This window comes from Planococcus citri, chromosome 1, assembly GCF_950023065.1.
Source record: "Planococcus citri chromosome 1, ihPlaCitr1.1, whole genome shotgun sequence".
Lineage (NCBI taxonomy): Eukaryota > Metazoa > Arthropoda > Insecta > Hemiptera > Pseudococcidae > Planococcus > Planococcus citri.
In genome coordinates, this window is record NC_088677.1 from 47,644,766 (window position 1) to 47,659,122 (window position 14,357).

Consider the following 14,357-nt stretch of genomic DNA (forward strand, 5'->3'; position numbering starts at 1 on the left):
TCTCCTTTCTGCAGTTATTTTTTGAGCGTATCGTTAGTCAGAAAAAATTCTGGATTATTTTTTGCAGCGATAACTGAATCTTTTTACCAGCGATAATGTTAAATTTTGAAATAATACATTGGTCGCACACGAATAATATTGCTCAAATAAGGATAAGCATTTTTTTCTCCCACTATTTTATGTATTTTGCAAAAATTTTCTTGACAGAATTGTATTTTCAGCAAAGTGACTCGAGTATAAGACGAATATACGCGGATGTTGATACAATGAAAAAAAAAAAAATGTCTACGATTCTATTCTATGAAATAGTTTCGGATTCTTTACTCTTCCGGTGAAGAATGTCTAATTTCTGCTGTAGCAGGCGCCAGTATTATTTTTTGACTGGATGCTTTCATTATCGGTTTAATCGTTGGCATTTTCCCTTCCTCGAAGCTGGAATGCTGGAAATGAAGCGAGGTATATGCTTTTATGCCGTATCAAATTTTGCCAAAAGGTTTACTCGATGCTTACAAATACAAACGAACACAACGTGAAGATTCATCTCGCAAAAAAATCTGAAAAATGACCACGGTGATGGACGCAAAAGTGTAGGACAAACTTTGAATCCTCTGTGAAATCATTTAATAACCTCTTTGGGGTCAGCCAACTGCATCATAATGTCGAAATTTTCACCTACAGAACAACTTTGTACGTATTATTATTTTTGGATTCCTGGGGAGGAGAGAGAGGATCCGAGTAAGTTTAAATAGTTGAATGAGATAACGGGGATGGTAATTGAACTAAACGCTGAAAAAAGACGCGCATCTTTTTTATTTTTGAAGAAATCACCAGGGGACAGAAATTTGCTTTTTTGAAAATTATACCCTACCCATGCAATTTTCCAAAAAAAAATCAAAAATTTAATTTTTTTGATAAGACACCATATTAAAATTTCTCAAACGTTTTGAGTCCCATTGCATATCTCTCCAACGTTATGATTAGTGCCTTGATAAGTATTTCGAGTTTTTGGAATTTCCAATATGTACTTGGTGATGACCAAACAATTGGTACCACTACATTCTAAAACATTAAAAATCTCCCCATGGCTACATCAAGAAATGGCATCTTTCGATGTTTTGAAATAATTAATGCGTAATATTCGAGAAGAAATTTTTTCCAAAATAGGAATTTTCCCAAAAATGATCGATTTGCGAATTTTCAACTGCCCAGTATAGAACCCTGAAAGTGATTTTTGGATTTCGACCACAATAGATCAACTCAGAATCTCAAATACTACCTTCAGGAACTGAACGATTTCTTCCAAAACGGGTGGGGTAGGAGCCAGAGCAAAAAAATAGGTTTTTCAAAAATGTCCTCTCTTTGAGAATAACCTACCTATATCTTTCCTTCAAAGGCACCTCCGAAGCTAAATTTTTTTCCGATTGTGAGTTACGTAGGTACTATCCTTTCAGAATTTAGGTCCACGGAATTTGATTGAAATCCTCGGGAATCCCCCTCTCTTCCGATTCACCTTATTGTATGTACATACATAATTCTGTCCAAAATGAAAGAAAAAACATTACTTACCCATGTCTTTCATTTATTACTCTCTCTTTTCCTAAGAACACACGAAAAAATGTATTCTGCTTTATATTGGTATAGGTACATATTTATTCAACTTGTTGAAATAATAATATTATATTACCCGCAAACGAAAAAAAGTATTTTTTCTTTTTTTTTTTTTTATAAAAGATATCATTTTAAAAGCTTACTTATGGCTGGCCGAAAAAAATGAAAAATCGTCTACAAAGAAGCATAATTTTTAACTAGTAGATACACAAATGCTCGCTTTTCTGCGTTGTCCGCGGATAGAAAAGATCGAATTACGTAAGCGATATGTGGAATTTTCATCACGCGATGTCTCATACACGTCTAATTCAGTTTTCTTATTAGTGTGCAATTTTTCTTCGCTAGTCAGCGATGAGTTAAGCATACCCACAGGTAATCAATAGGCTTAAGTATGACGAGTACAATATTCCGAAAAAGTAAATACAACCGAGTACATATATGTGTGCACTATGTACACTCGAATAGGGTACCCGTGTAACAAGCTTTTCGTGGCCTGATAACCATATGTACGCAGTCTAATCGGCTATACGGATATTTTAGTCAAATTAGGTACGTTTTAGTTTGCGTCACATTAACACACATAGGTAAACATATAGGACGAACAGGGTATTATTTAAATGCACATTACGTGTAATTGTTATCCGCAATTATCAATTTAGGTGTTACTAAGCCGCATTATATTATAGTTGCAGGTAGAAGATAATCAAATGATGGTTGACAAGACCGGTGTGGGACCCGGTGGTGGGTCTGACCCGCCAGTCAAATCGGAAACTTCGTCTAATACCGGATCACACGAATCGCAACCACCGCCGTCTTCGCAGCCTGAAATACGTATTAATGTGCCGACCAAAAATATCAAATCAGAAGACGTCAGAGTTACATCGTCAGAAAAAAGTCAAAGGTAAGAAGATAATTTAGTGCAATTAATATTCGCACGCGTATATGTATTCGTACCCGCGGTGGTATTCGTACATACTGTATACGTAGGTTCGATGGAAATTGGCGTATTGTTTTCGTATAATGATATAGGTACTGTACCTACTTCCTAGCCTCAGGCTGCTGCTCTTGATACAGCAGGTATCAATTATGAAACACGCTGTCGATAAATTCTCGCCGCCTTGATATCCTGTTTCTCTTACACGGTTGTATTCTATAACTCGTGACAGTGGTACGAATTGATATTCTCTTTATGAAAATAAAATTTCAAGTAGTCGGATCATGTTCGCGGTAAAGTGTAGAATATTTATCGCACTTGTGTTGCTTCGCCTTTTAAATCTCGTTATATCCTTTCTTTCATAGCTATAGCGAAATTGTACATATTTAGAATTTGCAGAGAGTTTTTTTTCATCGATATTGTATAATGCACGCCGGTGAAATGTAATCGATGAGGCATTAATTTTACTAACGCAACGGTCGTCTTTTTTTTTATCGTTTTGCAATCCTGGCCACGTGGGCGTTCGGATTGTTAAGGAATGAGGAATGAGGAATGCTTACCTGATGTTTAAATTTTTTAATTGTATCGAGAGACTTTTTTGCAAGTTTTTTAAATTAATTAGGTAGGTACCTATTGCAATTCCAATTCATTACAATGTACTTAGATTATCTGTGTTTACATCGGATCAAATAAATTGCCTTATTTTCTGTGTCCGTCCTGATATTAAAAGCAACGACCTTTTGCATATAGAAACGTTTGAGTTCCTCTCAAAATTTTAACCCATCTTAATGGATCGCATAACACTCCTTCATAACCATACCCAAAAAATTTACTCAATTTTGGGCTCAAAAATTTCTCAGAAACTCGAAAAAAATTATTTTGTCGAAATATTTGAATTTTTTTGAAACTTTAAAATTCTACTGCACCCTTTTGTACTCGTACAAGTCATTTTTCGCAAATTGTGATTCAATAGGCGTGGATGCGTGGAATGGACTTCTTTTGGACTAGGTACGAATTTGACTTTTTGTGAATTTACTAAAAAATTACACTTGAAGAGTAACACCTTTTTTCAGTCATGTCAAAAGTGATTCTCAAGGCATTAATGCTGTTAGAAGATGACTGTAGTTGTAGTCGCCCAATCGCATATTTCGAGATTTTGGGAGATTTTATAATTACCTATACAAAAATACATAATATCAAGAAAAAGTGTTTGCTTTGAAATGAAAGTAAACTCGCCATATCCAATTTCTAGCCGGAAAATTTAAAACTGCAGGATATACGAATCAAAACATCTTTGTCCTCTATAGTAGATAATCGCATTGTGTTGGTATAATGCACAAAGTTGCCAAGAGGCACTTTCAAGATATTTTTGTTGGTAATATCTGTTCCTTTGAAGATGTTTAGTTCAAGTTGTATCGTTGCATTTGCCTGTTTAAAGTTTTAAAAGGTTTAGGTTAATTAAAAATTTACTTCTCTGTCTTCGTAAATGATTCTCTAGAGATTGTCAGATTGAGCAAACAAAAACGACGACGCGACACGATGATGATAATATCGCAACAGTGAAATAAATACGAGGCATATTAATTATTGGGATTATAGTTGAAATGTTTTATTATAAAGTGATGTAGTGAAAGATGATTTTAATATTAAGGTTTCTCATCGTTTTATCGAGAGCGGGTGACAGATTGAAATTTACGAACGAAAGTAGGTGTGTAGGGTACGATATTCAAATTGCATTGATATATGCCTACTTAGTGTGTTTGATTTTGAATTTGTATTTCTTATGCATAGGTACGCATTAATCTTCGAGGAACATCGATGAACTTTTCTTTGCAACTTCACGTTTTTCATCATTTGGAAAAATTGTGCAATTATCATTTCTTCAACTTTTATAGGTAATTTTCTAACAGATCTAGATTATTCGTCTTTTTTTCATAGCTGTTGACATTTCGTCAGTCATCTCTCCTCTGTAATTACTTGTTCAAAATTTACGCGATTACTTCGATGTCAAAATTCATTTTTGGGGTGCTGATACGTAATTTTCAAAAATATTGTCCCTATAATCAAACACATACGATTCGTGTTACGTATACCAATCTACAAGTAAGAACTGCCATTTCCTTCGAATGTGACGGCTTTCGACGGATTAAACTTTTCACGAGCTATCAAAGTGTGGAAATAGCGCGTTAAGGAGGCTTTCTGCGGTGTCTCCTCGTTTTAAAAAACTCAAGTGAAGAATTGCATTGGAGCGTAAAATCTCTAATTCGGTGGGTTCGAAATTCATAAAACTTTGATGGTGAGCTGAGCCGTGTTACTTGTTGTATGGTTGAAATGGTTGTTGGGCGTATTCGATGAAACACCACGTAAAGTAAGCTAACATGGTTATCTAATGTAAGTGATAAACGAGAGTAGCGAGTTTTTGGAATCTTTATTCGAAACGTGTATTTTATATCTATACATGTTTGTCTACCAACAATTCATAAGTGTAAAACTTTCTGCTCACGTTTATTGTTTAGCTCTATTGTTACGTAAAATACCTACGTAGGCCTGGAGAATATTCCATCTTTGTCTCGCTACAAAATAAACAAGGCGTTAATATTTTTAATTAGGAGGGTTTGCCTTCAAGGGCAAAGAAAACCCAAAATCTTGAGGTGTTACGTATTTCATACATTTATTGAGCAAGCTGTCTGGGCCATTGAATGAGAAAAAAATATGATGGGTATTGGGTATTTGCTATAGGGAGTTGGTTTTCCAGAGACAGCTAGTGATACAGATGATGAAGTCTTTAGCAGCAAACTAATATATACCTATGTACGAGGAATTTGACATTTATTTTTTGCTCAATACTCGGCTCTTCTGTCTCGCACCCTTTATTCTTCTAGCAAAACTCAAAAATGTCGAAATTTTAATTTTTATAAAGTAGGTAAGTAAATATGTAGGTACCTGAATATTAACCAACAAAAAAATATAAAAAATAAATTCAGATCGAAAAGGTCAAGAAAAAGAACCGACGTGTGCGAATTCTTGGACATGTGTGAGTACTTTTACGCACCTGTTTTTTATTGGCAGCTTTAAAACACTCGTATTATATTTTTGACCACGAATCTCTGATGATTAATTGCGTAAGATGAAAAATTGTAATTTTATTGCAATTAAAAAAAAAGATTCTTTTCGAGATGTTGGTTTTACCCGAGTAAATCTAACGTTTTTCAACGCTCCACTCTAGTAGATATGGCCCGATTAAAACGCATTCATTTCGAAAGAGCTTTTCCAATGTGAAAAATTGATTTTGATTTGGAGCCAATAAAGTGGGTTTCAAATTAAACGCCAGTGTTTTGAAAGTCAACTACCTAATTGTGAAAAATTATCATTAAATAAATACAACGATGAAAATCTAACGAGAAAATGAACTCGGTGTCAAAAATAAACACCGCAATATCCGTTGGGCCAATTTCTGTATCTTTTTGTACGTAAAAAAAAGGCCTCCTCAACTTTATGTGCGAAATAAATTTAACGCAATTCAAAAACCTAATAAAATCCTTACAAACATCTTCGGTCTTGAATTTTCGGAGGAGTTATCTTCTTTAGCGCAAAATTACTCACCAGAGTATGAAAAAAAACCGCCTCTTCACTTCGGTTAAGAACGAGAATGTTTCATTGTAGTGTTTCTATAACAATACGATGATAAATTTTGGCAATTTGTTCCAACTGTGGACGCGTAATCGAAGGCTAAAATTAGCTCGCCCTATTGTAAAGGTGGAAAAGTAAGAGATCTCCGATCTCGAGTATTACCGAATTAAATTCAAAGTCGAATCATTTAGACATTCTGGAAAAGGGAAAAATCGTTTAACGTACGAGATTTACGAGGTCGTAACTTTTTGCACCGTGTTATACGTTTACATCAAATGTTCTTGCTGGCGTCGAAAGAATTTTTTCCAGGTCAGAAATATACCTAAGTAGGTATCTAGTAGTGTGATATTTTGGCCGATGGAAATTTTTTTCATTATCTATAGGCACATACTTGAATCGTGAATGCAAAACATATTTATACGTTGTGATGTCAAAAGGTTGAACAAAATTTTCCATTGAATGGATGAATTTTTTCTCAGGCAAAAAATTTAGTTCTGATCGATGAGAAATTTTCTGTAATGAATGTAAAATGAGTATGTAGATACTTGAAGCTGTAACGGTCAAAGTACCAATACAACTTTCCATCCAATTGAACAACTTTTTACGCAATGGCAGATATGAGAATTTTTCTCAAAAACTTTATAACATGTTCCAATTTTGAAATGAAATAGGCCTAAACATTGTGGCAGGACGAATCCTTAAATACCTTTAGGCTTGAGCTTAGCAACGTCTGAGCACAAATCGAAATCAAATTTTGTTTTTTACATTAAGTATTCGTTCAGTACCTACCCTATCATTTGTACATAATACGAAAAACTTTTAATGTCTATAGGATATGTACATACAGAAACCCCTATAGTTTATTACTGTTTTATGCGTGTACAAGACCATTTCATCGATAGTAATTTATTACGAACATTTTTTTTTCATTTTACATTTTTAAAATTCTCAGCAACAACGCGTAGAAATTTTATTTCATAATGAACAACGGAATGGGTAGATACTGCAAAAATGTGCGTCCGTCCATTCGACAACGCAGGTCGCACTCGGCAAGCAAAAAATATTGAAAAATAATAACAATATTAAATCTTGATTTCGTGTGCAACTTTTTTCTACTCGAAATGAAAATATTACACTTTAAAATTTTTATCGAACTTGGACTAAAAAGAATCTATACGCATTTATGGTTCACTTTTCCCCATTGCATGGAAACTTTATTTTAAAACTTTCATTCGAAACTTTTATACTTATTTCTATTGTACTGTCCATTTTGAAATGTAAACATTTTCGTACTGTAATTCAATTCCGTCTTTTCAAGAAAATTTCAGATTCACTGATGCAAAAAAATCATTCGCATGTGGTTTCGTCTCGCAAAATAGAATATTTGTGTTATTAATTGAGAATATATACTCAATTTTCATTTTGTCATTCTATACCCACCTGTGTTAAAGTAGGTAGATGATTGATCAGATTTCTATTGTGAGTAAACAATTTTTGATTTTATTCCCCTCTTCTCATCTCGTCAATTTTTCCTCCTGGGATCAATACCTACTTATTGCCTATGGTCCGCAAGGTATCCTGTCCGAGAGTAATTCAACTTTCTCTCTTCAGTAACGTAGACAATCCATCTTGAGTACATGCAAACAGGTTTGTGCAGTCTAAAAATCTACGGCACTGAGTTATGTCCTTACAATTTTTTTTTCAATTTTGCTCAGCAATTATAACACTATGCGTTCCAACTACCTGCAAAGTACAAGATATCAGTAACTTTTTGATTTAAATATGTATGTACTTAATTGTATTTTTTTCAAGTAAGTACGGAGGTATTTATAGAGATTTTTTGAAATGAAAATTTTTTGAAAGATGACAAGCCTCCCCCGGCGAGATAATTTTTTTTAGTGGGGGAAGGGGGTCATCATTTTTTATTTGCGATGACTTTTAGTGATTTTTGTATCAAAAATGTGATACATTAGAAAATTAAGTCAATTTCTGCAAGTAATTTACAGGTATGTATGTAGAATTGTACATATACAGGGTGACCCAAAAGTCCCGCACCGCTTGCAAAACTAGTGGTTCACATAATCCTCCGTATGTTCCCCTTAAATAATAAAAACTATGCAACCAATACACCTTTGGAAAGGGGTAAGTTACCACTTTCCAAAGGTGTATTGGTTGCATAGTTTTTATTATTTAAGGGGAACATACGGAGGTTTATGTGAACCACTAGTTACACAAGCGGCGCGTGTAGAATAATAAAGAAAGAAAAAAATCACCAAAGAAACACTAAAATTAGTAGCTACCTTAAAATGTGCACTTTGACATCATAATATTGTAGATGTGTACTTACTCACTTTTTCAATAAAATTATTGGTCGAATCTTAATAGGCGGTTATTTCGTAAGAAATGACAATTTTTTTTTTAATAGGATACCTATAGGTAGGTAAGTATAGATATGGACAACCTAAAAAATTTTTCCAATAAAATTTCATTCTTACGGTCTAGAATGTTGATTGCTGAGAACATCAACTGCGAAAAACGATAAAATTGGTATGCTATAATTGAAATCATTTTGTAAGTCAAATCCAACAAAAACAAGAATATAAACGTAAATGTTGGGCTTTTTTTTTTGAATTTCCAAGTCGGTTTACCTATTCTTTCCAGGAATGTTTTATGTAAGTAATACCTATCCCAACATTTTTTACCATCTATTAGGTAGGTATTAAATATGTACATATTTTTTTTACATTCTTTCCCACATTTTTTATAAATTTTTTATGGGGATCCATAAGTATTTGTACCATATTTGTTTAAAGTTTTGCTGAATTTTAAATTTTTTTGAGGCGATTTCAATTGTAATAAAAAAAAATTTTCCCCAAAAACTATAGAATATTAAGTACTTACGTAGTACGTACCTATGTACTTTCTTGTAGGAACATTATGAACTATTAAAAAAAATAATAATAAAATGGGGGGAGTGGTCCATATTCTTTATCTTCTATTCTACGAAACTATCTATCACATTCACATCACGCCACGCGTAAAGTTATGTTATGATTTTATGAAGATCATGTTGTATTGCTTGTTTATTTAAAATAATTTAATTTAATTTTTACGCAGAGAGGGTGTGAGTGATTACGCTTGAATGGAACTGAAAATCAACTCAGATTTGAATATCCAATTAAGCACAAAGCTTTATTTAGTCGGTACCGTAATCAATTACCTTAAACATTAATCTCCAAATTAGAGTCGAGCGATTAACTATTTTGTTATCTTGCCAGCAGATATAGTAGTACTAGTTCGCGTGGGAAAAGTTGAAGAGTTTTCCAGTTAAATGCAAATCGTCTCATCTGCTATAAATGCTGCTCAGATTATTTAAAAGATATTAAATTTACCCATTCGCTAATTTTAACGGCTATCATTTCAGGCGCTTGGGTATTAATCCTAGAATATTTTTGGTAATTAATCGACGTGATAATTTTGCTTTCATTGAAACATTTCACGAAGATCGCGACTATGATCGTTTAGAATTTGGATTATCTAACCTTTTCGAACAAATCAAGAGTGAATAGTTACACTCATATTTAGCTTAAGTAGTCGTTGGAATCGAAAAATTACGCATAGGATGTTCGTAATGAAAATCATGTTTCTCGCAGAACATACGAGCAAAGACCATGTTTTCAAATGAATTTTCGTCAGCATCCATCATGTTAGGGACAAGACAACTATGAATATTTCAAGTTTAACTTAATTGTTTGTAAAGTACACTGATCATGGCGAATGTAATTAATACTTACCTACCCATAGAGTTAAGTACTTACCTATGTAATTGAGGTAATTTTAAATTACCATTGATGTTACGATTGACACATCCTTTAGGTACACAACTAACATTTTACGAAAAGCAATAAATTTTTCTCGGAAAACATACACCTTTATTCAACAGAATCGTTAGAGCCGAATTTTAATAGCGCAGCTATTTTAGCTAAACGAGAGAAGAAACAATTAAATGTGAAAATAATCGAAATCACAAATATTTTGCTTTGCGCAGGAAATGATTTTAATGAAGATTTAAATATTTTAGCAAATAAAATTGAATTCGAATCGGGCATTAAGTGCGCTTAGATTTGCCTATATAAGATAAACGCCCTCGAAAGCTTTTATAGCTAGCCGTAATTAAATGACAAATCACGACTTATTCGTAAAAGTGCTATTAAAATGTAAATTTTGAATTGAAAAAAAAAGTATACGAAAGCTTGATTACGTTGCAGATGTTCGCTATCCCGGCATTCATTTACGTTCTCTTTTTTGCAACTTCGCCGCGTCTCCCACCTATCTCATATTGTAGGTACCTATCCGAAATGCTGCCTTTCGTAAATGCGTCTCATCATCAATTTATCTGACTGATTATCACATATTTGGCTTATGTCACCTTTCAATGGTTACTAAATTTTTCCATCGAAATACTTGTAGGTTACCTATATGTATAATTTATTTCCAGTCAGCAGTCGCGTTGCTCTCGAGTAAGTTTGTTCAATTTGTATTGTGTAGGTGTGCCTTTCGTCGAACGAATTTCTAAAATGTTGGTTGTTGGTTTGTTCGGATGTTTACGTGTACTTACTCGTATTGTAATACCTACGTATGAAATGCATAAGTATATCTTTTTGCGTTAGTCACAATTCAAGATGCGCCATATTTTGTTAAAAGTATATTCGCGCATCTCGACTCATTTACATTTTTAATAAGCAGTTACGTGTTTTCTTTTTCTATTTGTGCACATGTATTTGTATCTAGGTACTTTACTTCCTTTTGGTTTAAAAAAATTGTCGACGTATGTACTTGAAATGTCGAAAATAATTTATTTGCGTATTGTACTTTTAAATAAGACCTGATCAGCTTTACTTTTGTTATCATTATCACTATTGCTCGTCTGTCACATTCATTCATCTAACAAGCATTGCCCTCCCCTTCCCAAATTCTCCATTTAAAGACGAATTTTTCGGTAATTCGCAATAAAAACTTTATTACTGCGTCAATGATTCCAAAAATACGAACATTTCAAAATCCAATACTTTTCTATTGAGATTGATGAGATATGCACATTGCACGGCTATAGTGACTCATTTTAATCATTTGGAGTCATGGAGTGTTTTATAATTTTGAGCCACTCTAACGCATACGAAGAATTACTTGTTTTCTACAATTTTCTGAATTCAAACTCAGAATATCTATAAAAAATGGATCTTGAGCAGTTGATACATAGGTAGGTATCCTTCAATTGAATAACATTGAAATTCACGAATCAAAATCAATAATATGTGGGTAATTCTCAAAAAAAAGGTCAATTTTGATGTGCATAATTTTGAAAAACAAAAATCATTTTTTTTGGAAAATTTCAAGTGGGAATCATTTGTATAGGTGTCCCAGATCCATTTTCTAGTATTGGTCTCAATTCAATCCGCCCCCTGTGGGCCCTGACCCCCCTAAAACGGCGATAATTAGGACTCGACCCTCATCGATGTGTAATATATCGATTGATATGTTTTCGAGGTCGTAGAATTCGAATCTGGAGTTATTTTTTATGTAGAGGTGGAGGGTGAGGCGTGGGGAGGGGGAAAATGTCAAATTTTGCCTATATTATCGTGTAATATGTCGATTTATGTTTTTCAGGCAGCGGAGTTCGAATCTGGACTTATTTTTTTGGTAGGGGTAGAGGTGAAGCGTGGGGAGGGAGAAAATGTCAAATTTTGCTTGTATTATCGTGTAATAATATGTCGACTAGCGCGACAAAAGTACAGCTGTCTGAAATTTGGCCAAGTCGAAGGACAAATGAGCGCTGGGCAAGCCGAAGGACAATCTCAACGTTTTTTCGTTTCTAGCCTTACTTACTGGACATTATTCGATTTTTAACACGTAATAAATGTGTACTTATCATGTAGAATAACTTCCCTTTCTTAATTATCGTTTTTGGCGGGTTCATCAGGGTAAATAAAAAGGCAAGCTGAAGGACACAGATTTTGCGAAATATCAAAACTTCACAGATAAGTACGATCAGAACGAGCTGTAATGTAGTTTTAAAAAAAAAACGGTGTGGGGTAACATTTCTATGAGAACAGTCAACCAGTGCAGTCACTCACCAGAAAAAAATGTTGGATTGGGAAGCTAGCAAAAATAATTGAAAATTGCTTTAAAATTTGCGCAAAAAGTGTGTGACAGTTTTCAAATGTGAAATGTGAGCTTCCTATGGACTTATTGCAATTGCGATTTTCACAATAATGGACCTTCGTGTTCTGTGATAATGAGAATGTGTCAATTTTTTCCCAAAAAAATGAAGTTCATGACGCTTTATAACATTCATTTTCAAAAACATGGCGTGTGACAGCCAAGTCGAAGGACATTTGGGGTATAAAATCGAATGTACACCAATGAAAGGAGGAGCTAAAAATCTCAATACCATATGTGACCCGCTCTGACAAAACCGACCGTTTCGACAAAAAAAAGTGTCCAAAATAATGATGTTTAAAATGAGTTTTAAGGGTTGAAAGATCAGATTTTTGAGAAAAAAACATTTTTTGAAATTTTGTCGAAATGGTCGGTTTTGTCAGAGCGGGTCACATATGTGAAATGTCTGGGGGATGATCCTTGAATGGACCAAAAAAAAAAAAACCAAAAATTTCATGCTAAAACCTTTGAGAAATTTGCCATGTACACGATTTTTACCTTTTTTTACATGTGTTTATTTAAAGCAACGATTTTGCTGTCTTTCGCTCAAGTAGGTATTGTAGACCTATTCGACACTTCCACGTCATTCTGGAGCAAAAGCTAAAAAACTTGGAGAAAATGAACGTTTTATTAAAAATTGATATTTTTGATTTATAAAAATATATGTAGTAGGTAAGTAACATTTGTAAACTCAAACAAATTTCTTGTATGTATCATTTGAGAATGGGAGGTTTAGTTCAAAAATTTTCGACACTGTGCCCATTTCCCTTGAGAAATATACCTGTCAAAAAAGTCTACAAATTTTTTTAAATCGTCAAAAAAATAAAGGAGGACCAATTGAAAGGACACACGGCTTTTGTGAATTCATTCTTGTGTTAAAATTGTACGTAAATGGGTATTTATGAATTTATACGCGATTAATATCGATACCTTTTTATATTTACCTACATACGATACGATAGGTATGAATGTTGATAATTCGGTATACGTGGTGAACTGTTTACGTCCTGAATTACTGCGTCATTCTCGTAAGTATGTATGTATTTTAAATTCATAGATGAGCAAAAATTCAAGAAAACTTATTCGACACATAGGTACCTAAGTATTTGAACATTCCAACCAACTCAAATATACATTCTCGTACATTTCCGATCGTAATTTTTCCTTCAACTTGCAAGAAAAAATAGGAAAAGAAACGAAGATACAGAGCACAGAAATAATAAATACACAGTATTGCGTTTGATAAATTTTTCCATTTTTTATAAGGCGAGTTATGCAAAAGTATTTATTTTACTTTTTCAAGCATTGAGGGTTCGAGCCTTACTATCAAACGATACTACCGGCGCAAAAATGCGAAATAAAAGTAGGTACCCGGTAAAACATTTTGTATGCAGAAAAATTCAACTTTTGAGAAAAAAATTGTAAAATGTGAGAAAAAAAAATTAACGTTGCATCGTGTTCTACATTCAAATTCCTCTGACACCCTGAATGCATTCTGAAGGACATTGCGAGATGGAAAGAAAAATGGTTGGGATTACTTTTTTTATGAACTTTTCGAAAATAAAATTTCCATAATATCACAAAGCACGAGATCATTCCCACCGACCTTCCTCAACTTCATTTAATTTTTATATAAGCGAGCTGAGTGAATTCGAAAACATTACAAAGTAGCTACGATATGGTGGTCGTAGATAATCTCAGGTAACGAGAAATAATTTAAAGTACGCGAATTCAGGTGGTAAAAATACAAATCAGTTATTCGTATCTATCAATGATGAAATTTACCTAAAATGAACTGGAAATCGTTGAGCGTACGATATCATCTCTTTTTCAACACTTTGCAGCTTCTATTAATCATGTTCACTTAATTCGTGAAAATTTCCGCAGTTTATCCAGATCGTTGGCGATATGCTGTCGTGAAATTTTGCGACCTACTACGACGACGGTTAACTCTTCCCCAGTTTGA

At 33.7% G+C, this 14,357-nt stretch overlaps 1 protein-coding gene across 5 annotated transcripts in view; it reads left to right on the plus strand.

The window, feature by feature from the left end:
- Positions 1-14,357, plus strand: part of LOC135832373 (uncharacterized) — a 168,573-nt gene that overhangs the window by 83,609 nt on the left and 70,607 nt on the right. For all 5 annotated transcript variants that reach the window (XM_065345584.1, XM_065345582.1, XM_065345583.1 and 2 more), the window contains one exon: positions 2,295-2,509. In XM_065345584.1, the coding sequence (XP_065201656.1) occupies positions 2,295-2,509 (215 nt within the window). The remainder of the gene's footprint in view (positions 1-2,294; positions 2,510-14,357) is intronic.